We start from the raw sequence: 27,695 nt of genomic DNA, 5'->3' as shown, positions 1-27,695 counted from the left end.
CTCGCTTCACAAAGTGAGAATTTATTTTTCAGTATCAGAAGAAGAAGAAGAAGAGTCGGACTGATGGGCGACGGACGTTCGGACGACGAAAACGACGGACGGGCGATGATAACGGCGACAGACGTCGGAATGACTAATGAAAAGCAGTTTAATCCTGCTGAATAAAAACTGTAACTGATTCTCGCTTCACAAAGTGAGAATTTATTATTCAGTATCAGAAGAAGAAGAAGAAGAAGAAGAAGAAGAAGAAGAAGAAGAAGAAGAAGACGAAGAAGAAGAAGAAGAAGAGTCGGACTGATGGGCGACGGACGTTCGGACGACGAAAACAACGGACGGCCGGCGATGATAAAGGCGACAGACGTAGGAATGACGGACGTTTGGACGACATTAACGACGTCGGACGGACAAACGACAGACGTCAATTGATGTCAAACCTTTTACTGGCCCTGTTAAGTCAGGTGAGATAAATTATAAAGAAATGCTGTGAGACTCACAACAAGCATAAAAAATACTACTTAATTCTCATGTAATTCGAAAAAATTAAATAATAGAGAGTTGAATAAACTTCCTGAATCTGTAGTAGACATGGTAGAGTCCGGATCACTGACGTTAGTATATAAAAGTCCCAGATTACGGTAATATCAAAACTGTTATAATTGATTACACTTGATTCGTTATACCGATATTCTGATTCTGATTCTGATTCTGAAAGTTAATTTGATAATTCCGTTTCCATGGTTTCAGCATCAGCAAAAAAATAACTGATATAGGACAAGTGAAATTATTTGGTTTCCTTCTTAAAAAAGCAACTGGGTGTCGAAAACTTGTGGCATTTAACGGTTTCATCATTGTACTGAACTTTGTTCATGTTGTTGGTTGTCTATCTATATCAACTGTATATTCTATTCTTATTCTAGTCTATATCATGTATATGTACGGAGTGCGTCCTTGTGTCATGTTATTGATTGTCTGACAAAACTTGGTGTATTTATAGTTCCCTATAAGATACCAAACAAGGAAGTAACACTAATTTAGATCTCATAATGGCGTCCTCTTCGTCAGAGATTCAAACTCCCATCAATTGCCAATTTTGTGAAACTGAGAAATTGATTAAATGGAAGTGTTTCGACTGTGAACTTTTGATTTGTGATAAATGCAAGGACAAAATACATTTGAAAATTAAAGGGGGACAAGAACACAGGATACTAGATATCGAAGATATTGGAGACCAGCCAGAAGAATTGGATTTTACGAATTTTAAATGTCAAGAACATTCTGGAAACATTAACTGTCTTTTTTGTAAAACCTGTGACATTCTAGTGTGTCCAGTCTGCATTGCTAAACTTCACAAGATGCATGATTTAGTTGAAATACGAGAAGAATACAATTTTAGAATAACCCGACTTAGACAAGGCCAGGGTAAAGTTCAAAGGTATAAAATTAAATTAGATACTGATTTGAATAACTTAAAAGAAATGAAAACTACTAATCATTCGAAGTATTCCAAAGTCAAAGAGGATATCCTTGCACAAGAGAAATCCCTGAATGATGTATTGAGGAAGTATGCAGTGATGCTTATCGATGAGTTAGATCATCACGAGAAAGCTGTTTCCGAATCCACTGATTTCAATGTAAAATATGTCAACATAAGTAAGAAATATTCTGATGAAAAGTACAAAGAAGTGGAGGAATTCATTCGAGTAACTGATGTTTCAAAATTCTTTAAAGAGGTAAACAAAATGGAAAGGTCTATGGATGTTTTGGTTTCAGTACCAGAACCAAAGTCACTAGTTCGGTCCATACCTTTCTTTGTTCCAGGAACAATCACCCAGTCTCATTTTGGAATACTTAGTGCTGATAGTTCCAACACTGAAACCAATGTTAGGGTAACAGTCAACGCAGTGTATCAAACTAAACTTTCCAGAGTAGGTACTTTGTGTCCATGCCCAGATGGTTCGCTATGGATAACCAATAATTCTGATGGTATATTACAGAAAGTGAAATCAGAAGGAACTTATTTGAAAGTAATTACCGTATACAACGTCAATGTCACTGCGATGGCAATTACTAACACCGGTGATCTAATCGTAAAGGTTTTTAAGAAAGACAGATTACAACAGCTCAATATTTCCAATGGCTACCTTTCAGACTCTGTATATAACGTAAAACCGTTAATTATAACATCCATCCATGTGACCAGCGACAATAAAGTCATAGTTGGAGTCACTAACAACCTACAAGAAGGAGCATTGGTGGTGATTGATGAAGCAGGAAACCATACAAATAAGTATGAACATGATCAACATAATCATCGTATATTCACTTATCCACGGAGACTAACGACCACCAATATGGGAAATATGCATGTGATCGATGGAAGTCCAAACTCTGACAGGCATAGAGTTGTGATGTTAGGACAGAACGGTGATTTAATCAATACATATAGTGGTCATGAAGCAATCAACAAGACGAAGCCGTTCAGACCAGTAGACCTAGTAAAAACTGCAAGAGACAATGTTATAGTTGTGGACATGTTCACCGAAACCCTCCACATAACTAATAATATTGGACAACTAATCTCAATTTTCAAAACAAACGACATAGGAATAAAATGTCCTTTTGCTCTTGCATTTACACATACAGGACAGCTTTATCTAGGATGCACTCGACTAGAAGACAGCACACCAAACTATGCTAAGGTGTTTGAAGTGAAGATATCAGGATGTTAACATTGCTAAACATATTGAAGAACTTTACATTTTAATACTACATGACGCATTAAAGTCTTTGTGTATTTATGTGTTGAATGCTTAGAATTTTAATTTCTATTTATTTCAATTTGATTCAATATTTCATTATACAATTGTTATATAAAGACTTGATTAAGGTGTGTGACAAGACATAAAAACGAGAGCAAAAACCAATAACACAGACATATAAGACAACTAGCCAAGTTCCTATTTGCCACAATATAATTCATATTATAATATGTAGTTAATTTCATAATAAAATATGGTATACACTATGACTAGTCTAGTTGAAAATATAAGTATTGGCCAACATTAAAAATGTTGGCATCTTAATTGGTCCCAGTCCCGATGCCACGTCCCGGCTGGTCTAATTTATGAAGGTTACTGTGGTTTTGATTTGACTTTTAAAAAATCTAATTGTGTTAGATATCAGACAAACCATTATTATGGGGTTCGTGTTGTTTATTCTTTAGTTTTCTATGTTGTGTCATGTGTACTATTGTTTGTCTGTTTGTCCTTTTAATTTTTAGCCATGGCGTTGTCAGTTTATTTTCGATTTGTGAGTTTGACTGTCCCTCTGGTATCTTTCGTTCCTCTTTAATTGGACTATAACCTTCTTTTTTTTGGGGGGGGGAGGGGGTACGCGCATGAATCTTAAAATGATATAAATAACAATGGGCTCTTTAAAACTGGAATTGCCAAAGTCACCCGGGGAAAACATTACATTTAATTTTTCATTTTCACTTTTTTTTTTTAATAAAGTAAATTAATGAATTCAACACTAACAAGTATGACAGTATTTAAACATCACAAAAGAAGATACTTTTGATGAACATGAACACCACCGTCCCAAGTAATCATGAATGTTAATTAGGCCATTAGTTTTCTAGCTCGTTTGCATTGTGTTACATTTGTCATTTCGGACCTTCTATACTGCCAATGCAGTATGGGTTTTGCTCATTGTCTAAGGCCGTACGGTAAGATATAGTTGTTAAGTATGTGTTTGTTGTCTGCTCTATGGTCGGGTTGTTGTCTCTTTGACACATTTCCATTCTTAACACAATTGAAGGGCTAAATTCAGAATTGAACAATAAAATTGAGAAAGGAAATGGGGAATGTGTCAAAGCGACAACAACCCGACCATAGAGCAGACAACAGCCGAGGCCACCTTTTGGTCTTCGATGTAGCGAGAAACAGTCCCGCACCCGGAGGCGGTCTTCAATTAGTCTTTTGTAGACGAAACTCGTGTCTGGCGTAAATACAAAATTTAATTTGGTATCTATGATGAATTTATTGACAACCACTGGTTCGATGCCACTGCCGGTGGAGTTTTACTTCCCCGGCCGAGGATATCACTAGCCCAGTAGTCATGCAGTACTTCTGTGCCGACATGAATTATCATGGATATGGTCATATTTATAAATTAACTGTTTACAAAACTTTTGAATTTTTGAAATACTAAGGCTTTTCTAACTCAGGAATAGATTTTGGTCCTCAATGCTCTTCATATTCGTACTCTATTCTGCCTTTTTATTTTTATTTTGATTCGAGCATCTCTGATGAGTCTCAAGTTTGTAGACTAAACGCGCGTCTGGCGTAAATACAAAATTTAAATGGTATCTATAATTAGTTTATTTAGCTTGCATTGGAGGTGTTAGATGATCTTAGATCTTTTGTATAACCAGGTTTTAAATTTACGGTATTATTTTTTTTTTTTTGGTAACTGATCCTCTCGTAAAGTTGAGTTTAATTACTTTGAGTCTTATCGCCAACCACTGAGTCTATTACAGCATTTGAAATCTGAAAAAGAAAGATGTAGTGTGAGTACAGATAAGATAACTCTTTGACCAGAGATCAAAATGATGTAGAATTAAGCAACAAATATTAATCGTCGTATCGCTTTCAACGCCATGAATAGAAAAAACAGCCATATCGTACAACAAGCTATAAAAGCCCTCAAAATGACAAATGTAAAAAAAAATCAAATGAGAAAACTAATCGCCTGGTTTATGTACAAAACAATAAAGGAAAAAAAAACCAAAATGATATACAGCTACAAACGACAACAACCGATTAAAGGCTATTGACCACGAACAGACACATACAGAATGTTGAGGGGTAATAAACATGATATGTTTGCAATCGCCCAATCCTCCCATAGAAGAGACGGTGGTGTATATAACATGCAGCATGCACGTGTACACACCATGAGGACAAACCATACAAATCATGCAGTTGGGAAGGGCTTAGTTTATAAGATCGATATAATGCACAAAACTGGAACAAAAACACAAAGTATACTCACACTTACTCAGAAAGCAATTATAAAAGCCAATATTAGCGACTAATACACTGAAAAATCATTTACTTTATCCAGACGGTATATTGATAGACAACATCACCGTAAAGATTAAGACGTGCTATATCCTTTTGTAAAAAGTTTTCTAGGCCAAAAATTGTAAACCAAATCTTTGCATCTATTGAAGAATTTGTTACCGGTTTTACGTAATTTGTATAAACGAAATCTTTGGTTTACCAGTAATTCACAGATTACTTTCACTAAAACCAAAAACATCACTATAAAGACACGGACATATGGTGAACGATCTGGGGTAGTATCCAAGTTAGATGCACAAGGGGCTTCAGGGTTATCACGGTCCGACAAAGGAAAACTAACAATATAGGAAACCCAAAATCCTCACTTTTGTTCTGAATCATTGAAAACTGAAATATCATACATGTTCTCAGAAGGTAAACGGGAAAAAGTCACTACCGCGTTCGGCCGTTCAGAAAAAGATTCATATTTGATAAATGCAGGAGGAAAGTCACAAATCTGATCGGAAATAATGTCCGTTTTTCTTTGTATCAATGTGTAATTGTATTCAGTTATACAGAACTTTTCAAAAGTAATTTTCATGAAAAACCTTTTGTTATAATCTTGGAAAATTTATTTATTTACCATATACACTGTAAAGAAACATAGAATTTATACCGTATGCCCCTGTATTTTAACATTTAAAGATGTTGATGTAAAATTGAATAATATTCAGTTACTATATGCTTTACAATTTCGAAAACCGTGCTCTTTCTTTTGACTTTTTCCATATAAAAAATACATTTAATGCAATAGATAAAAAAAAAAAAAACTCTATTATGTTCATTGTTACTTTATTTTCTGTGACTTTTTTTATTATGCAAATTTTTTATCCGTAAATTTTTCCTTTTGACTGTTTTGAAATTTCTAAATTGTCTCATAAAGCCTAATGATCCCTTATGTTACATATGTATATAAATTAGAAAAATCAGAAGAAGAACAATGTTAATCTGAACTTTTAAATGTTGTTTCAAAAGATAATAGTATATAACGTTATTCACATTTTTTCTGAACCTATTTGATATTTTAGCCACAATAACAGTTGATTTTTTATTCAGATTTACGTTCGACATTCCTCGTTGGGACCCTCATAGAGACTGTGACCTAAGAACAGTTAATGTAGGCCGAAATGAGCATTTATTTGACAGGGGACCATGAATTTAGAGTTATCGTTCATTCTAGTAAAAGTGTCAAACGAAAAGATAACATTAGTGATACTTACAGGACATCGAAACAATTGAAATATCAATTGTAAGATAAAATTGATTCACATTATTTCTATGATATTTAACTTCTACTTAATATCACACCTCAAGCATAGGTAGTTTATGAAATGTTATCAGTTATACTGTTAACCGGAAGTGGGTTGATGTTGTTAAAAAAGTTTGTGGACATGGAAGAATCTTAGCTAGTTCGTTTCTAGTTTCAATGGGTATGATCTTCATAAATCGGAGACAACAAACTCTGCTATAGAAACATTTTCCACTTTCATTTTCACTTCTTCAAAGCACCTGTGTTTTACATCCTGGTCATGTTTTTGGTCAGTGGATTTTGAAACAATGTCATAATTTTATGTGACTAGGGCCGATGTGACTACAATAACGGTACTTACACCAGTTAACTGACATTATAAACCCCGTTCTTATATTCCTCAATTAATACTCAGGATGAATTTTAAAGACCTTGTCTTGAATTGTTTAAGATGATTGGTTAATTTGAAGAAGTACTTGCTGGATTTTTGCATTGTCATACTCGAAGTCCTAGTGTTTGCACTCTAGTTAGACATTTTTAATCAAAGCTGCAAGGTATAATTTGCACTTAAATAGCAAGCACTTATCCATCGTGTTCATGTTAGATAAAAACAGTCAGTGAAAACATTATTACTGTCTCATCATGCACTTTGACACACCTCCTTTATTAAATTTCGTTGACCAAACCATGTCTAGACAAGGTACAACAATTTCTGGGGAACTCCCAAAATCTTAATATGAACTAAAGAACCAAGAGATATTAACCAAACCTTGTTATGAACCAGAGAACAAGGAATTATTAACCAAAAACTGATTTTTGATATGGTGAAAATTGAACATGTTGAAATACATGTAAGTTGTCATATCAATGAAATCATATTGAAGTAGTAAAATTTTATATTATTTACAATTTCTTATGCCTTTTCTGAGATGGACATACATGAACATGTCCTTTGATAGTCAAAGTGGATAATTTCAATTGCTTTAAAAACTAATCATGCTAATGGAGCAGCTTGGCTGAGCGCCAGTGTCAGAATGCTAACATACATTACAATGTATATTACAAATATGTAGAAATGAGTATATATTATATATACATGTACAGTATGTATCACACGTACTGTGACATACATGTTCCATTTCTCGATCATACTAGAAAATTTATGTACAAAAATGAAAATAACATTATATCATGTTACTTTTGTATATCGCTATACATTTGTACATATACATATCATATGTGTAGACTGACTTTTTACATATTGTATTAGTAATATTTATGATGTTCTACCAAACTTTAATTTTGGTAATAATTAAATTTATCTTTTGAAAATTTAGATTAAAAAGAATGATTTTTGTTGAGCCTTCGACTTTAGTCGAAAAAGGGAGACATAGCGATCCTACATGTCGGCGTCATCGGGGTCATCATCGTCATCGTCAGCGTCCTCAAATATTCACTCTATGGTTAAAGTTTTTGAAATTTTAATAACTTTCTTGAACCATCCTGGATTTGTACCAAACTTGGACAGAATAATCATAAGATACAAAATGTAGTATATATCCAGAAGTAAATTTTGTAAAAAAAAAAATCCATTTTTTCCATATTATACTTATTTTTTTCAGGAAACAGTGATTCACTCTGAGGTTAAAGTTTTAAAAAATTTAATAACTTACTCATACTATCCTAAGATCCTGGATTTTTACCAAACTAGGACTGGACAGTATCTTAATGATCCAAAGCTTATATCTAGAAGGAAATTTTGTTAAAATTTTGTACCTGTTTATCTGTACATGTACATGTATTTTACTTGTAAATGGACCTAGTTTTTCTTCCAGTTAACCAGTTAGAGCTCAGACATAAACAAGTCGATTTTTGTTTTCGACTTAAAGAAGTCAAACTATGTATTTATTATAAAATTGTGATTTCAATTTTAGACTTATCTAAGGGGTCATCCATAATTGTCAACCATTTTCCAAAGTGTACAAAACGTACACTTGGGGGGAGGGGGTAAAAAAATCAACATTTTTACCGTACGCTTTTTTTTTAATTTCCGGAATTCATATCGTTTCCGCGATTTGTAAACTCGAGAATAGGCTTTGGTGTGTTTCTCTTCTTATTTTTTCTTTATTATTTTCACTTGATGATAATGATTTCGATATCATAATTCTACTCAATCAGGATTGAACGATTAAAAGATCATATCATATGAAAACTAAATCTTTCAAAAATGTGAACTAGTAAAATTATTTAAACAAAAAGTTTGCAAGCATTTCTCAGTACCCCCGATTGTCAATTTCACCTGCTTTATTATTGATCGATATCGTTTTACTCTGTTTAATAAACAAAATTGATGGAAACACTAAATTCTTTGAATGTTTTGATTTTGACAAGACGCCATTTTGTGAAAAGATTTTAAACTGGTCCTTCGATTAATTTCCTTGTAATGCATTCCAAAAAAATAAACCAGTAAACCGGAAGTAAACTTATTTTTCTTAGTATAAGCTTATTTTAATTAGGAGCACCTCCATATGAAGTTTAACCTTAACTTAAAAAATATCCAATATATGTACACGTTACAGTATATATACATAAACGATAATAGTGCCATGAATGGTATATTTACAGGGACCTTTTAAATAGAAATACAGGCGGGAAATTTAAAAACTCAAAATGTTTTTAAAACATTACACTGTTATTAATTGCTGTCTTGAGCTCTGATTCCATCAACAACTGTCAGTCCATACTTTACCAATGCAATATAATCATGTATTTCCCTTTCTTTGATTCTAAGCATAATTTATGTGCTCTTTTGTAAATCTTTTGCATGCTCTATGTCCCCTTTTTATTGGAGTTACCATCATCAAGTTCCCACTGTGTGATACGGGAAACACTAATCTGTGTACTCTTTATTCTGACAAAACACAAGCATCACAGATAGATGTCATCAAATAAAACAGTCAGATCATGTTTTAGTTTTTTTTTCAATGCAAATTTCTATATTAAACTAAAATATAATAGACAGGATCTTCTTTTTATTAAAAATGACTGATTCTTCTCTTGAAATCTGAAAATGGTTGATGTACACTTTTTGAGGGAGGGTGGGGGGTCTGAAAAAGTGTACGTTTTGTACACTTTGGAAAATGGTTGACAATTATGGATGACCCCTAAGTCAGAAAATGACAGACTTGTTTAGGTCTATTTATGTTGATGAAAAAACTTAATTTTACTTGGTGGCCAAAGTACACCACCTATGACAGCAAAAACCTGTCTGAGAGTTCACAAGGACTTGAGCTATCTATATTTAATTATCTAATTGAACATCCTTACTAAACACAGATGTTTTACGTCATTAAGTGTGGTTCCAGGTGGTTGCATTGTTAAGGTTAATAAACATTATCTCTGATTTTTTAGACTCTCATTCATATTTAATTATTTTTCTTAAGAAGACAAAACATTGTCTTTCAATGTTGTCATTATTTGATTTAGATGCATGACCTTTTTATAAATATGCGCGGGTCTTGAAGTTAACCAATTTTGATAACTTATCGACTTGTAGGAGTCGATATTTGCAACTTTTTGATTCTGGTCAATTATTTCTTGCTAAACAATATTGGACTTATTTAATTTGTATTTTGTCTTGCATTAAAGGGAGACAAATACTAAAACTTACAAACTTAGACCTCTATGAGTCAAAAGCAGATTCAGACTTATTTATGTCTGAGCTCTGACTATTAACATTACATACAGTCTGCATTTAAAGTTTTGAAACATTTATTAGATTCATAAACTATCCTGGATTTTTACCAAACTTGGACAGAAGCTTCTCACAATCAAAAGATCAATAAAGATAGTATCAAGAGGAATATTTTTATTGATTTTTTTTCCTCATTTTTGTTTTAGCCTGCGATTTACAGCAAAAGTAGGCGAGACACACTCTTACAAATTTTATTATACATGTAGTAAAATCTCAGTATGACATTATGTACATGTAAAAAAAAAAATTACGAAAGAATATAGAACTCCATCATATTTTGCCATGAAAAGTCCACAGGTTGCAATTAAAATCCATATCAACACAATTAAATCCATAAATATTAATTGATGTCATCTGGTTTACACAAAATGGGAACATTCAGATTTTAATTCTAATTTTTATGTAAGAAATGATGATTTCTATAAAATTGAGAATGGAAATGGGGAATGTGTCAAATAGACAACAACCCGACCAAATAAAAAACAACAGAAGAGGGTCACCAACAGGTCTTCAATGTAGCGAGAAATTCCCGCATCGGAGGCGTCCTTCAGCTGGCCCCTAAACAAATATATACTAGTCCAGTGATAATGAACGCCATACTAATTTCCAAATTGTACACAAGAAACTAAAATTAAAATAATACAATACCAACAAAGGCCAGAGGCTCCTGACTTGGGACAGGCGCAAAAATGCGGCGGGGTTAAACATGTTTGTGAGATCTCAACCCTCCCCCTATACCTCTAACCAATGTAGAAAAGTAAACGCATAACAATACGCACATTAAAATTCAGTTCAAGAGAAGTCCGAGTCTGATGTCAGAAGATGTAACCAAAGAAATTAAACAAAATGACAATAATACATAAATAACAACAGACTACTAGCAGTTAACTGACATGCCAGCTCCAGACTTCAATTAAACTGACTGAAAGATTATGATTTCATCATATGAACATCAGGCACAATCCTTCCCGTTAGGGGTTTAGTATCATACCATCATAACATATATGAGAAGAACATAACCTGTGTCATGCCAACAACTGTTTTTTTAGAATAAATGTGTTTAGTTCCGATGCAAAGACCTTATCAGTGACTCAGTATTAACGCCAAAATATGCAATCTTTAATGACTTGACAACAGTATCGTAATTATATCCCTTCTTAATAAGTCTATTCAAAGGTTTTGTAAGTTTCTGAGGTGAATACTGACACCTTTGTGCTTTATAAAGAATATTTCAATAAAAAATTGGATGTGAAATACCTGAACGTATTAGAAGTCTGCATGTTGAGCTAATTTACGAATGATGTCTTTATACCGATGATAAAATTTAGTAAATGTTTTGACTAGTTTGTGATATCGAAAACCCTGGTGTAATAATTTTTCAGTAATACATAAATTTCTCTCGTTAAAATCTAAAACATTGTTACATACACGAGCGAATCATACAAGTTGAGATATATAAACACCGTAAGATGGTGACAAGGGAACGTCACCATCTAAAAACGGATAATTAACGATAGGAAATGAAAAATCATCCCTTTTATCATAAATTTTAGTATTCAGTTTTCCATTAGTGATATAGATATCAAGATCGAGAAAAGGGCAGTTGTCATTGTTAGTATTAGCTTTATTTAAAGTAAGTTCAACAGGATAAATTTCATTAATATACATACTGAAGTCGTCATTATTGAGAGCCAAAATATCATCCAAATATCTAAAAGAATTATTAAATTTGTTTATCAGATGTTGTTTGGATGGGTCTTTGCTTATTTTTGTCATAAATTGTAACTCATAACAATACAAAAACAGGTCCGCAATAATTGGTGCACAGTTAGTCCCCATTGGAATTCCGATAATCTGACGATATACGGAATCCCCAAAGCGAACAAAAATGTTATCTAGTAAAAATTCAAGGGCATATATAGTATCAAAGCATGTCCAATTAACATAGTTTTTTTGTTTATTGCTACTAAAAAATGTCCTTAAAGAATTTGAACATATATATTCACATTCTGATTTTTTGAATGCCCATTTAATTAGGTGTGTGAATTTTTTTCTTAATGAGAATGTGAGGCAATGTGGTATACAGGGTAGAAAAATCAAAACTTTGAACAGATTCAAAATCACCAATATAAGCATGCAATTTATCAAGTACTTCCAACGAGTTCTTGACACTCCAAAAGTAATTTATATTTTCGAAGGCCTTATTTGAACAATTTATTATCAGGTTTTTTATTGTACCAAGTGTGCTGGTAAGAAGAATAGACAATAAACAATGGCTTGAAGACGAAATAAATCTATATTTGTAAGGGGTTTTGTGTAGCTTCGGAAGCCAATACATACAAATGTAGTTGGGACTTTCATTGTATTTGGCTCTGCTTGTAAAGCGGTGGCTAAAAGTTTATGTTTGTTACAGATTTCGTTTTCTGAAAATGGAGTCAGTTGGAATGTTGGTGAATTAGCATGATTAGGGATTTCCTTTTTCAGAACCTCAAAGTAAAATTTACGTCAAACAATAATAATATTATTAGCAGCTTTATCGGCCGGGACAAAAACAAATTCCTTGGCTATTTCTTTTAGTTTATGTTTGATACGAGAAATAGGTTTATTGTGGTTATTGTTAATAGTAAAATATGTATGAAGACTCTTAATGCAACCTAAAATTCATCTGTTTTATAGAAATTTTGAGGAATGACTTAGTTGAAAATCTTCAAAAGGAAAAGTTGGAAGGAACAGTAATAAAATGTTGTCATATCTTGCAGTTGATTTATAACATGTATAAAGAGTTTTAAATGTTAAATGATATTTTTTCTATTACAGAATCTTGACAGATGAAATAAAGATTAAATGATAAGATCTTGAAAAATGGCATTTACAAGTTCCCAAGGGATGGACGGAAAATCCCTCAACTACCAACAAAGGGGTACAAACAATTCCCCAGTGCCACAATTAAACCCTCCACCACCAATACCTCAAAGATCGCGAAGGTCAGATCCGCCTTCAATGGGATGGAATATTCCCGATTTCTCAGACACAAGAACAAATTCTACAGTGGATCAAAATTTCATGAACCCAGCATCAGACCCATTTGGAGATTCATTTCAAAATAATTTCACAGGAAATTTTTCAATGCAAAATAATACAAGTTCCTCAGGAACTAGCATACCTAGAAATAATAGTCCGTTACAATTGACAATGCCTGATCCTACTTCTAAAAATAGAGACTCTTTGATAGCTCTGTCCCCTGACCAACCCACAGTTACACATGAAAAGGACTTTAGTCATATTAAATACAGCATGGATTTACAAGGGCTATCTTTTGACAATTCAGGAAGTAACGAAAATGTTAATAAGATATCATCAAGTTCGTCATCTGAAAACTTGTCTTCCAATCCAAACAACCCAGCATATCCTGATATTAGTCATGCATTTAGAGAAGTAAGAAGAGAACCATCAAGAACCGATTTTGGTGCTAGATTACCGACCCCCTGGCAGTCCTCTGGACAAACTGGAAGTTACGGATGGAACCAAGAACTTTTTAATCCAAACTTTAATAATGCATCTAATGATCCTTGGGCTGTGAATAGTGCTACAAACATGACAAATGTGACTACTTCTGGACCCCCATTACCTCCTAGAAAAAGTCTTTCAAATGTCCCAATTATTTATCCTACAAATTTACAAATTGGACATGGACTGGTTCAGGTGCTTCCTATGCATCCACCACCTCCGAATTTACAACAAACTGGAAACCAGGCTGTCATGGCTGGTAAATTTCAACATCAGTTTTCTCAACCACATCCTTATAATCCTACACCAAACATTAGCTCTACAATTAATACAAACAGGCCATCTAGTATGCATGGTACTGATGCATGGTTAACACACAGACTTAATGTGCCTCAAGCAGGTATTCATAGAACTGCTAGTGCTAGTGAATTTGACAACATAAGGGGAGATAAAAAACAAACAGATTCTGATGTTTTTCAGGACAACTTTCATAATCGTGATTTTGTGGACGATGCGCTACCACGAAGTCGTAAAGGAAGTGATTTGATTGAATTGTCCGATGAAGAAAGAGATGAGGTTGAAAAAGAATATTTATCTTTAGAATCATTTGATCCATTGTATAGACGGCAAAGAAGCGAGTCTGTTTGTTCAAGAGAAGGAGTTTCGGCCGGAACACCCAAAGGGGGATTTCCCTCTTTTGTGTTCGCAGAGGCAACAGATGTGCAACCTGTTCACAGAGGTAATAAGGACAGTGGATACAGTTCATCATTATATCCACAAATTCCAGACGAGGATGACGAGAAGGGGGTTTGTCCAATGGCGAGCCATGATGAACTAGAGATGTTTCTTAAGAGTGCAGTACCAGTTGTAGAAGCAGAACAAGAGGCACCCCCTCGTCCACCCCCTCCTAAATCACAGGTATGACTCAAATGTATATTTGAGTTTAAAACTAACAAGATATTTTATCAGATCACAGATCATAATTTGTTTCTTGCCTTCTATTTCCAAGGTATGCATAGTTATTTTTTTTTAAAGTTTCTATTGTTAAGAACATGATGTATACAAGGTGATGTAGGATATGTATGAACACCAATGAGACAGCAACCCACAACATAGACCCAAAAGACTTGAAAAGGTCAATATTTAGTCTTCAACAATAGTAAGAAAATTTTTGTTTATATAAGAGAAGTGTTTTGTTTACACAAGTTCAAATGGTTGAAAAGTACTGAAGAAATATATAAACTACAAGTTTTAATTCAAGAGTAGTATAGAAAGATTTCAGGTTACACATATACAGGGCTTACAAATGATTTAGATACAAAATGTACCTGTAACCTTGTATGTCATGTATGACGTAATTGGAATGTGTTTTGTTTTCTGAATTAATTTTGAAATTTATATAATAAACATGATAAGCATAATTACACATATGTTTTTTTCATGTCAATTTCAGAAAAAAATCATTATATATACATTTTTGTAGTTACTTTTGTAACTGATCATGCTGATGTTTGTCTATTTCAGGATAAATCGTTTGAGAGGCTGAGGCAGCACATGTTTGTAGATGATGAGTCCAATGCATTCTGTCAGATGGTTGTTGAGTATGTGTTATTCCTGGATTGTTAAATCATTAAAACTTGTGAATTTTGTAGTGTTTAAACTAAAAAATAAAACTGAAAATGTGTTGCACAATAATGGACATGAAAGATAAAACATAAAGTTTCACTCACCTTGCTCACACCGAAAAAAAAAATGAAAAACTCAAAATCTCTTCATAACAATAAAAATAAAAAAAAAACGGGTTACAACCTTCATGTATGTTGAAAGTGGCTAGAATATTGTTATTAACGTTAAAATAGCAAATTTTTCTTTCAATTTTGATTTTATCATCTTGTACGAAAGATTACTATTTGTAATAATTATATAGAAAACAAAAGCTAGATAAATTTAAGTTAAACCATGACTACTGTTTAACTTTTTCTGGCTCTATTTTGCAGGTTGAAATCACGATACAAGTCAACGGACACAAAGACCAACCTAGGATTTATAGTCAGTCCCCTGTGTACCAAACAACAGTGTTCCATGTCTGTTAAAATTATTGTATACTCTGACTTTGTTACTGAGCCTATAGTGTTTACATGTGAAGGTAAGTAAATGGACTAATTCAAAAATCCAACTTCCATCATACATGTCATAGTTAAGTATGTTAAAGTTAAAAATGGAAATGGTGAATGCAAAAATGAGTACTAGTTCAGTGAAAATGGAAGTCATATTCTAAAACATATATGATCTAACATAAAAAAAATCACACATGACTAACAAAGGCCAGAGACATAGTCTTAGTACATGTATCATTATATATGAGGTTTGGACTGAGGTGAAGTTCAATAGAAATGAGAAGATGTGGTATGAGTGCCAATGAGACAACTCAACATCCAATTTGAAATTAATAAAAAGTAAATAGTTATAGGTCAAAGTACGACCTTCAACATAAAGCCATGACTCACATCGAACAGCAAGCTATAAAGGGACCCCAAATGACTAGTGTAAATCAATTCAAACAGAAAAACCAAAGGTATATTCTATATAAAAACTAAGAAATGAGAAACACTTATGACATTGTATGAACCACATCAACCAACAACAACCACTGAACAACGGGTTATTGACATTGTATGTCATAGATGTAAACTGGAAAATACTTCTGAGAAGATGTATATCTTGCTCTAAAAATAATTCATAAGGAGAATAACCATAGTTTATTAATTTGTGTTGTTTTCTATTTTAGTTGAAAATCCCACAGAAATGGTGATAAGCCATGTACTATATAGTTCCTTGGGAGCATCACAGAAAGATTTAAACACATCAGACTTTTTACTAAAGGTTTATGACAGATCAGAATATCTTCTCAAGTAAGTTGATGAAAAATTGAGACATAATTGTACTGTTACCATCTATATTTGTAGATATATATATCTTCTCATTAAGCCCTTTCTTGCAAACGTTGCAGCCATTTATATACTTCGGATTCATTTATATTTTTTCATGTTTAACTATATTCATGGATATTCAATTTCATGGATTTGCTTAATTTTAAAAAAGAAGATGTGGTATGATTGCCAATGAGACACCTCTCCATAAGAGACCAAATGACACAGAAAGTAACAACTATAGGTCACCGTAAAATGTTCAACATTTAGCAAAGCCCATACCGCATAGGTCAGTTATAAAATGCCCTGAAATGACAAATGTAAAGCAATTCAAATGAAAAAAATGAACGGAAAACAAATATGTAACACATCAACAAGCAATAAATGAATTACAGGCTAAGTCTGTTTATATACAAGCCTTTAGAAAGTGTGTACTTTGTTGAGCATTTAGAATCTAGGGAAGTATCGATACCGACAAAATCATCCAAAAATTGGTATCCCACAAACAAAAATGAATCCACAGTAAGCAATTTTGTAACTTTCAGGATGTTACATACAAAAGAAGTTCCAAGTTTCATTTATATTACCTATATTTTTCCTCTTGCAAAAAAACAACTATTAGATTAAAAATGCTTGAAACTTGTTTATAGTATGTTTAAAATTGTAGAACATTAATTTATTTTCTGCAGAAACATTACATAGATCTGTGTCACTCATTTATGTAAATCCTGAACATTCGACACCTTGTTAAAAATACTGACAATGCAAGAGAATAATTAGAAAATCTCTAAAAGAGATGAAAAGAAAATTCAAATTGAGATTAAAGATTTGTTAAACAATTTATCTTAAGTGATAGTTAATGCCTTTTTAAAAAAGAAAATAATTTAACTCACAATTATTTGCAGTAAGTTTCCACTGTGTCGATATGAATATGTCCATAACTGTTTGAAGCTTGATGAAGATATAAAGTTTACCCTAATGAGAAGACAGGAAGTCTTATTACCATTTCTTAGAACGGTAATTTTAGAAATGAATAATACATGTATTGTGATGCATTACAACTCAATTCTTATTAGATGCACCAAATTTTTTCTATGTTATCTTATTTACTCTGTAGAGTTGCCAGACCATTTGTTTTTGTTTTTTATGAGGCCTGAAATTACAACCCATTGATATGAGCAGTAAATAAAAATGTATACAACAAGGAATTATTTGAATCTGGAATTATTTTCAATTCTGGAAAATTGATTAGAAAATGATGAAAGCTAACCCAGCTAAAATGTATTCAATATTTTTCAAAATCTTAGTCAGCTATAAAATGCCCAACAATGACAAATTTGGAAATCATTCAAATGAAAACCATAAAAGAACTAACTGTAATAATCAGTTGATAAAGGCTTGACTCATCTGCTTGGTATGAAGCATAAAACACAACTTGCATGAAAACAACAGAGAAAAAGCTTGTTCAAAGCTAATTAGAACTAAATAATAAATCATGTTCTTTCAAGTACACATATTTATTTGATTTGATGTTCTGTAATAGCTTCCAATTGTTAAAATAGAGAGGCCTAGAATATCAAAGGGATATTGAAACTCAAGTCAAAAAAGAAAATAAACTAAAGACAGCAACACAAAAAATGAGAATGATCTCAGGTATGCCTGAGGGTTAGCAGATCCAACTCCACTTGGAGCACCTATCATGTTGTTTATGAAAGAACAAATCTTAATTTAAGGTTAGGGCTATTCCAGAAAAAAAATGTAGGAGGGTTGGGGGGGTTGGAAGGCAGTTTTTGTCCAGACAATTGTAATTGAGAATTATAGTGCATTATAGTGTGAAAAGTTGCTCTGATACCCATCACTCATGTATTATTAATACAATGTGCCTTCCAACCCTCCCATACATTTTTCTGGAATAGCCCTTACTTCAGTTGGATCATATTTTGAAGTAAAAATAACTTTTTTCAGATTGATGATGATAGCCAATGCTTGTATTTTCCTAAAGATTATGTAAAAACAGATGAAATGATTGCAAACAAGTATGTATTGATTATCTAATATATGTAAATAAATTATTTAAGTTGTGCTAATGCAACATTGGACGTTAAGCAACCAACAATCAATTAATCAATCTAATGCATCTAAGGATTTTATATGTAAGAAAAAAGGTAATATATAAGCTCTTCTAATGAAACATATATGGAACTATATATTTTAAAGAACATTAGACACGATGAACCCATCCATAGAAATAATTGATGTCAGTCAAATAACTTTGAAAGAGATATTTGGTGACAACTCCACATATATAATTTAAATAGAAAGTTTCCGGATTTATCTCCCTTTATTAGTATTATAAAGTGCTACCAGTTTATACAGTATTATGCACTAGCTTCATGGTTCATGATTAAGGAAGCATAACATTTATGTACATAAAACACACACAAATACTATAAAGTGGTTTGTTTTGTGGAGTTTTGAATTTCACAATTTTCAACGGTCAAATCTTTTTGCAAGGTTTAATTTTGCAAATTTTCATTTCATGTTCTGACTTTTCTTAAGGTTAAAATAAATACAGAAGGATATTTTCATGATTTTATCTTAATTCAAAATTAGCCAGAAAATAAAACCTTCAAATTATTTACCTGGTTACACTAGCTAGTTTTGGTAGTAGCTTAATCTTATTGTATTTGCTATATTCTGTGTATTCTTGGAAGTTATCTGCACTTTTAAATGTTTTGTTTTTTGTGTACCATAAATGGATTATTTTTTTCCTCCAGGGAACAGATGGAGATTCTTCTGAATGCGTTTTATGTTGAAGTTGAGAAATTAAGAGATCATATCCTAAAGGTACTATAAAAGTTAGAAAAGAAATACAATGTTAAAAAATATTGTTTGTTTGTATGTATATCAGATCAAATGTTTAGCATGTTTAGAAGACAATTTAAAACAAAAATATCTTATGAAGATAGAAAATGTCAGATGAAAAAAGAAACACAAATATTGGATATATTATTTCCTGTTCCTTTTGCTGAAGAAAGTCCTTATGTATAGAGGAAAATTAAGGTTATATTTGTGGATAAATTAAATTTATTTGTGGAAAAATTCAAAAAAATGTAAGTATTTTATTTTCCAATTAAATGACAATGTTTCCTTTAAATTTATGTACAATTCTTTCTTATTCTTTCAGAATGAAACAGCCCTGATCAGATCTCAGCAGTTAAGCCAGGCTGTGAAGGCCATATGTTTGACTTTATGTAAGATAGAAACTATGGACATAACAAAAACTCTTCAGAGAGTAGAAAACATTGTAGCACAGCTCACAGTAAGTTTAAAAATTTTGGTCACAGTATGAAAGTATAAGGAGATGCGGCATTATTTTTAATTAGACGACAGTCCAACAGAGTCCAAAAAGTATGGATGTAAACACTTGTATTAGGCCTTCAGCAATTAGCAATGTTGAGTAAAATTGATAATTGAATTGTCAGCTTTAAAAGATCCTGACATTGCAAAAAAAAAAACAATTCAAGTGACAAAACCAACAATAAAACAAATATAACTTTCAGCAGCTTACAACAATAATTGATTTACAAGTGAATCAGCAGTATGTTAAATACTGTGGATTCATTCTTATTCAATCGACAACAATTTTTTACGGATTTGGTTGGTTTCGGGACAACTTAAGCAAAACCTTGAGATCAAACATCTATGAAAATGCATTTTTCTTCAATCCAAGAAAACTGAAACCCACGAAAAATAGATGAATCAACAGTATGTAAAATATTTGACTTTTTATAGAGCCAGGAGGGTCAAGTTATGTCTAAAGATACAGAAGACTATGCCACACAGCAAGCCATAGGGTGAGTTTAAAATGACGATTGTTTTGGATAGGATTTTGTGAAACCAGACATCAGAATAATATCATAATTTATATTCAGAAATGCATTAACAAAATATCAAGTGTATACTTTAAGAGCTTTAATAATTTTCAGTTTAGATTCCATAACAAATTACAAAATGGGACAAAGTTTTTTGGGGTCTTTTCCTGAAATAAACGTATGCAGGGTCAGAAGTCACTTTTTTTTCAAGTTCCATAATTCTGATATTTGTGAAAATAACTTCCACACATCAATTTTAATTGAAGTGCCTTCTAACTCCAACACAATTCTGGAACAGTCCAGAATACAGTTCACCATAACAACCTTTAAATAACAAAATTTAAGACCAGCGACCATTTCAATGTATATTTAGAAAACTACTTTTCCCTAAGCTTGTTTTATCATATTTTTACTTTTGTATGTTCCTTTAATTTGCATTTATGTTGTAGTACATATTTAGTTTCTGAATTGAATGGGTTTTGTTCTGTTTTGATTAATTTAACTTTTGCTTAAAGGTATATCCATTTGCCAGAAATTTATCGTGACAGTTAAGGAAAGATCTGCAGTAACCCGAAAATATAAATTTACTATTTTGAGGTCTTCATCGTTTATGAAAGGGTCCATATTCCTTAAAAAGAGACAAACACAATCCTAAAACAATAGTTGATATGATTTTGTTTTCTTTTAGACTCATTTTAAGTAGCTTTTATCTGAAACATGTTTAAAAAAATTATATTCTTTCTGTAATTGCCTGTTTTCACACAGTTATTTAAATATTGAAAAATTTCCATGATTTGGTGAGTTTTGTGGCAAATCGTTACACTTATATTTTTTTCCCTGAATGTATACATGACTGTTATTTCATCTTTAAGGTATCTTAAACATGGGTAATTATGTTTCCTGATTGAAATATATATTCTGTTATGACGAGGGTCTTTTCTCCTATCGTGCATTAAGCTTTTAGAACCTTTTCTGGTCTTATTTTCTTTAAATTATTGATATTAATATAAAAGCTATGTATTTCTTATAGAAATGTAGATTATCAAAATGTAGATTCTCTTTTTCCTCTTCAAACCTTCATTTTTCTGCAAGTGTTTGTCATATAGAGTAAACACTAAGTGATTAGTTTAACCTATCTTTTGCTGGTATTGGATAATTTATTTCTCTGTGAAATAATTTTATCTTCCCCATTAATTTTACTGGAATAGCCATAACAAAAAAAGTGTAAACTGTACTCTCAATTAATCAGATGTCTATCTAAATAGAAGAACATAATTGCATGTAAACTGTTTTGTTTGAACTTACAATAACCTGAAGTCTTGAAAAGAAGAATCTACCTACACAGTGTTTAAAGATGCTATTGAAAATTCATTATCTTATTACACAGCATATTTTGTGAGTTGATTTCTTGCACTCATTCCTGTCATCATATTGTACAACTCAGCAATTCATCATAATCAGAATCAGATGCATTGTGGGTAATTTTCCCCTAAAAATACACCAATACAAAATGATTGGCTGAAAACCTCTTAATAAGAATGAGTGTCAAAGAGTTAAATCCACTGTTTATATGTTAATGTTTAATGAGATAACTAACCGACGACAGTATTTTTAAACTCCTTGTATAAATATATGAACTTAAGCTGTTGGGTTGCTGTCTCATTGACACATACATCATGTACATTGTTCTGTTAATATAATCTGTTTCTTGTTAACATTTCTTTAGTTTGGTAGTAGTCAACCCTTTGTTTATATTCAACCTATCTAGTAAGCAGAATTATATGGAATGGTAAAATTTTAGCCGTTATTTTGGTCACAGCTTTTTGGTACTGCAGCTTTTTTTTTCATTGGTAAAATCTGAATTTCTAAAAGCAGGCTTGGATTTACTGAAATAGGCTCTTACAGTAACTTTAATATCTAATAAGTAATGTTTCATACTTTTATTCTTGAAAACATGTTATAAGAAAAATGTGTGTACCTGTGTCTCTAAACTCTTGTTTTTTAAATGGATGTCTACCAATCCCCCATTTGAGACAAGTATGGTACCTTGAGAACAACAACACAGCATTTATTTGCAATAGAAATTACTTTAATAAGCTATATGCTAGCACTTGCCTAAAAGAAATAAATTTATTGTCTATTGTCCTCTTTTTAGAAGAAAACTCTTTAACAATAGTCTTCTATGCTTTATGGAGCAAGTCCAAGCCTGTTTCTATAATAATTTCAACAAACTAAGCTTTTCTGTGTATAATGTACAAAAAAGTCATAACATGTATTGTAGCAACAAAACTAACATTATTAGAAAAAATGTTTTATGTATAACGAATAGATTTTTATTATGAAATATAATTCTGCTAGGCAGTCTTAACTGCCAAAAACTAACAAAAGTGCAGTGGCGGATCCAGGAATTTTCATAAGAGGGGGCCCATTGACTGCTCCAGTCATGCTTCAATGATTCCCTATATAATCAACCAATTTTTTTCCTCAAAAGCGGGGCCTGGGCCCTATGAAAAACCCTCTAAATCCGCCACTGAAGTATAAGCATCAGTACTATTTATATGTAAAAAGAGTTATATTATCTTATAGATACCAAATATACAACGTAGAATAGTCGTACGGTTTGGGGTTGCTTTGAAGAACACTTGCTAATCTTATTACTTAGTATTCAACTCTGTTGCTATGATATTTCTTCCAAGCAGTTGAGTTTTGTAAATTATGTTTTGTTATTTTATTTTTTATGATAAACATTACAGATCTGCAAACCATTATTCTCACATAATAAGCAAAATGTCAACTATATTTAGTTTATGGAATTATTGAAAAGTGAACATGTCCGTCTGACATGGTTCATCTGACCTTGACCTGATTTTCAAAAATTGTTATTTGTATAATGTTAGTGAAACAACATTATCTGCAATAAGTGACCTTTTCACCTTGAATTTAACCAATGACATTTAGAACAATCACAAAATATGTGGTTAACAGATGAGTAAAACATATTGTAAAATATAGTTTTATTATAGAAAACATTTTTCAGAAGCTTTATCCATAAATTGTGCTATGTAATTGCGATCATATTTCATATTTTGTTTTCATATTATAGACAAATTATACTGACATTTGGTAATCCATACCTGGTGTATAAACATAACGTTCAGATATTTAAACATGTGTTTTTATGAAAAGGTCTGAAAGATTGATAGTCATTTGAAGATAAATAGTGTTATTGTGGTTTATTCACATCATTATCATCATTACCAATTATTTGTCCTTTTTAGTCATTCTTTTTCAATGCCTAGACTTGTAAAGTATTGTATATTTTGAAAGACTGCATGCTCATTTTAACATTGGATTGTTTTATACTGCAATTCAGAGAGGAATTCATATATAGTTTTCTTGTGTCTAATCCATTTTACTTAGGATTAATAAAAATATATGTTTAACTTATCTAAACTATATTTCAGTATGGCAATTAAATGTTCATTGATAGAAGAAATGGAAGAGGCTTTAGAACAGCTTTTGAAGGCTGTGAAAGAATTCATTAGAATGTACTGCATAACATTCCATACAGATTTTCTGATTGGTTCTACTGTCAAAGCAGATTGGGGTAAGTAGATGTAACAGATTTTCTGATTGGTTCTACTGTCAAGGCAGACTGGGATATTTAAAGTAGATGTAACATACTCTTTGATTGGTGACGACAAAGATGAAATAAAGAGTATACTTAATAACTGTCTGATTGGTTCTGTTCTTGTCAGTTTGATTGCGATGAATAAATGTAAAAACATTGGCCACTCTTACTTAGGCTAATAGATTTGTTTTAGCCCTTTTTTCCAGGCATTCTTGTTCGTTTCATTTTAAAAACTTTACTATTATTTTTACTCTTTTGTCACCGTTTAAGGGCATGAATGGGCCAACACCAGGCAAAATTTTTCTGTTTATGCCCCACTTCTGATAGTAGAGGGGTATTATGTTTTCTGGTCTGTACGTCCGTTTGTCTGTTCTCCCGTCTGTTTACCCCAATTTCAGGGTCCATTGAACTTAGAAAATGAAAGTGGACACATTCTTGTTTCAAATTGATTTGATGGTGTACTGCTTAGCTCTTTAATACACTGCAAATTGTATGATTTATTTTTATTTCCAGGCAGCAAATCAGTAACCACTGTTGAAGATAATTTCATATTGCATATAGCAACAGTACACAGAATTCCTCCATACTGGTCTACTAAGTAAGTTCCCTATTTTGTTGTGTATAATATGCTGAAAAGTTAGTAGTTGATATAGTTTGGAACACAAAGAAAGTATGAAGTCATAGATTTTGTAAAGAAAGTTGATATGTTTTTTTGTCATTTACCAAAAATACTCCAATTTAACCATATTTTATATGAGGTTTATATATAAATTAATTAAATCATTGATATTACCATATACATGACAGACTTAAGAACTTTAAAGAGGGGCGAAAAATATGAAAGGGACATTTAAACTCATAAGTTGCAAAATAAACTGAAAAAGTCATAGCTGAAGAAGAAGAAAATCGGAATTTGTTATTTTTTTAATGTGACCACAGCAGCAGAGGGAGCATTTAGTGTTTCCCTTGTCTGTCTGTATGTCTGTTGATATGTCCCTGGTTTCTGTTCTCTTATTTTAGTTTTCCTTAACCAAATGTTATGAAACATTACCATAAAACAATGATCAAGTTCAAATTTGGAAGGTGTCACATTGAAGATTCTTGAGTTATATCAACTCATGCCTTCATTTTAAATCTTAAGACTTCAGAATGCCTTGCATTGTATGCAATCAGGGGCATCTTTTGTGTCCCATGGACACATTCTGTATTTATTATGTTTAAAGCATCTAGTTCACAATAAGTAAATAAAATGCATACTGGTACACTTATTTCAGAAATACCTTTTGGATATATCATGTAAGTTGTCAGGGTTAACATGGTTAACGCAATTTTAAGTTTATATTTTAGAAGATGAATTATTATGATTATTACTGTTTGTTGATGAAGAGATATCTGTACAATTTACGACAATAGATAAACTTAAATGATTTTCAATCAGTAGGAGTTGATGGTCTTAGAAAAACAGGTAACACTTCCGGAAGTATATTTAATATCTAATAGCCCTAATCTAATTTCAGATATGATGAATATAAAGTTGTATGTTCTCTGTACTATGCTAACAAGAAGATTGAGCTGGACAGAATGACAAGCTTTAAAGCTATCAATAATACTGGCCTGTGTGATAGAATACTGTGGGACGAATGGTAAAGTAGACAGATCAATAATGTTATAAAATTTCTGTAATTTTAGGAAAGAAATACAGTTTTTATTGGTCACATAAAGTTAATAACTTGTTTTTTTACAGTTTGCTAATATATAAGTGGAATTGAAATTTTGAATAATAAAAATCTTACTTTAATATTGCCTTTTAATTTTGAGTGAAAACACATCAATCCCTTTCTACTACTAAATCCTAAAAATGCACAAAAAAAAAAATTTTGAATGCACAATTTTTCTATAATTTTGAAGGCTCATCAAAGGTTTGGAAGCTGTTGTTGAAGCTATTACAATATAGTACATTTGAAAGAATCAAAACCTAGCTATATAAGGTCCTAAAAAGTACAAGAGATATTTTCCAATATCAGTGATATTAATAAGTCTTACAATTTGTCAATCTTTTATTTTCAGGATTAATTTTGAAAAAGTGATATTAATGGCCTTGCCAAGGGAGACAAGACTATGTCTGACTTTGTATGGTCAGAAATCTGTTGCTACTGGTAACAACAGTCCTGCTAATGCTACTGATAAATTACAGACTGTTCTGGGTGGAGTCACTATACAGCTTTACTCACAAAAAGAGTATGTATCCGTACCAGTTCAGACTGGTTTAAAATTGAATTGTTGAAATATGATTTATAGTGAAATTAGTCCTGTAAAAATAAATGTGGCATGATTGCCAATTATACAACTATCCACCATAGTAGAGGTATTTTTTGCTTTGTCTAATATAAAATGATTGAGATGTTGTATTATTTCCAATGAGACAACTATCCCTCATAGTTCAAAGTGGATGTAAGCAATTATAAGCAACAGTGCCTTCAACAATGAGAAAAACCTATACCCTATAGATTGCCATTGAAGGCTCTGACACAAAAAATATGAAACAATTCAATTTAGAAAACTTATTGCCTGATTTAATTTATTACAAAACAATTTACCAAAAAACAAATATGACAGACATGAACCAACTTAGCTTATTATTTACTTGTGAATAAAGGGGGAAAAATGAAACGGTTGTTTTGGTTTTGTTTATTTCCACTTTTTATACACATATACAATTTTCTTACACATACTTTAAGGAGAAAGCAATCCACGTAACACAATATAATAGAATTCTTACCATTAGGTAAGCTGCAGGGACAATAAATATGGTGTTTTTGGTGAAAAATTAATTATCACAGAACATGGATTTTTCAAGAACATTTTGTGCCAAATTGTATGTGTTTCTAAACAAATACTCTCATATTTTGAAAGTATCCATTCAGTGATATTTAAAAAGATAAAAAAATTATGACTGCATTTTTTTTTCAATTTCTGTCTAGTTATACAAACCATAGCTGTATCAAAAAAAAAATGACAAAAATCTGTGACTGACCATTTACTGTGTGACACAGGGCTTCCAAAAAATATTTGAGCCAGCCGGACATTTCATATCTGATCCCGATTTTAATCCCTTAAGACTTAGTCACAAAAGACAATAGTATAGTAATCAGATGGCCATTCCAATGATTGACATTACATTAAAAAAAAAGATTATAAACTTTACTTTGATATGATATGAATTTGATGTTCAGATGTCACTGTTAAATTTGCAGTGCATCATTCAAAGTGTGCACATCTGCGTGCTCAAATCTGTCTTATACTCTTTATTTGTGCAAAATGACATTATCAAAAAATTTACTTTCGTTTTTAAAATCACAGTGTTCTAACCGGATGTTGACTTGACAATGGTAAAACATGGACCATAAACGGATACGTAAAATTTGTGTACATTTACACAGCACGACTGAGCGAAGAAGCTCTTTCCACGTTATTTCTTCAACAAAATACTTAAAATGAACGTTAGATACAGGTATCAATGATAACTTTAGCATTTTTGAAGAAATGAAGGATGCATAATTAAATTTCCCACCTGTGCACATGCGCACACGTGTTCTAGTTCAAACGACGTAGCTCTGACGATT

At 32.0% G+C, this 27,695-nt stretch overlaps 2 protein-coding genes across 2 annotated transcripts in view; both read left to right on the top strand.

Annotated features, from left to right (window-relative positions):
* Positions 1 to 1,040: 1,040 nt before the first annotated feature.
* On the top strand, positions 1,041 to 3,025 carry LOC143081958 (uncharacterized). The gene has a single exon (XM_076257582.1). The coding sequence runs from the start codon at positions 1,044 to 1,046 to the stop codon at positions 2,727 to 2,729; it is 1,686 nt and encodes a 561-aa protein (XP_076113697.1). The 5' UTR covers positions 1,041 to 1,043; the 3' UTR covers positions 2,730 to 3,025.
* A 3,441-nt stretch (positions 3,026 to 6,466) lies between these two features.
* The window catches only part of LOC143083659 (phosphatidylinositol 4-phosphate 3-kinase C2 domain-containing subunit alpha-like), a 58,776-nt gene continuing 37,547 nt past the window's right edge, over positions 6,467 to 27,695 (top strand). Inside the window, exons 1-15 of the mRNA XM_076259940.1 lie at positions 6,467 to 6,556; positions 12,947 to 14,554; positions 15,161 to 15,237; positions 15,634 to 15,782; positions 16,425 to 16,548; positions 17,472 to 17,583; positions 18,532 to 18,602; positions 19,344 to 19,413; positions 19,754 to 19,888; positions 20,362 to 20,423; positions 21,314 to 21,328; positions 23,906 to 24,048; positions 24,586 to 24,670; positions 25,590 to 25,715; positions 26,140 to 26,310. Of these exons, the coding sequence (XP_076116055.1) occupies positions 12,992 to 14,554; positions 15,161 to 15,237; positions 15,634 to 15,782; positions 16,425 to 16,548; positions 17,472 to 17,583; positions 18,532 to 18,602; positions 19,344 to 19,413; positions 19,754 to 19,888; positions 20,362 to 20,423; positions 21,314 to 21,328; positions 23,906 to 24,048; positions 24,586 to 24,670; positions 25,590 to 25,715; positions 26,140 to 26,310 (2,903 nt within the window). The 5' untranslated portion in view covers positions 6,467 to 6,556; positions 12,947 to 12,991. The remainder of the gene's footprint in view (positions 6,557 to 12,946; positions 14,555 to 15,160; positions 15,238 to 15,633; positions 15,783 to 16,424; positions 16,549 to 17,471; positions 17,584 to 18,531; positions 18,603 to 19,343; positions 19,414 to 19,753; positions 19,889 to 20,361; positions 20,424 to 21,313; positions 21,329 to 23,905; positions 24,049 to 24,585; positions 24,671 to 25,589; positions 25,716 to 26,139; positions 26,311 to 27,695) is intronic.

This window comes from Mytilus galloprovincialis, chromosome 7 (assembly GCF_965363235.1).
Source record: "Mytilus galloprovincialis chromosome 7, xbMytGall1.hap1.1, whole genome shotgun sequence".
In the NCBI taxonomy this organism is placed as follows: domain Eukaryota; kingdom Metazoa; phylum Mollusca; class Bivalvia; order Mytilida; family Mytilidae; genus Mytilus; species Mytilus galloprovincialis.
This window is presented reverse-complemented; position numbering and strand designations above follow the sequence as displayed.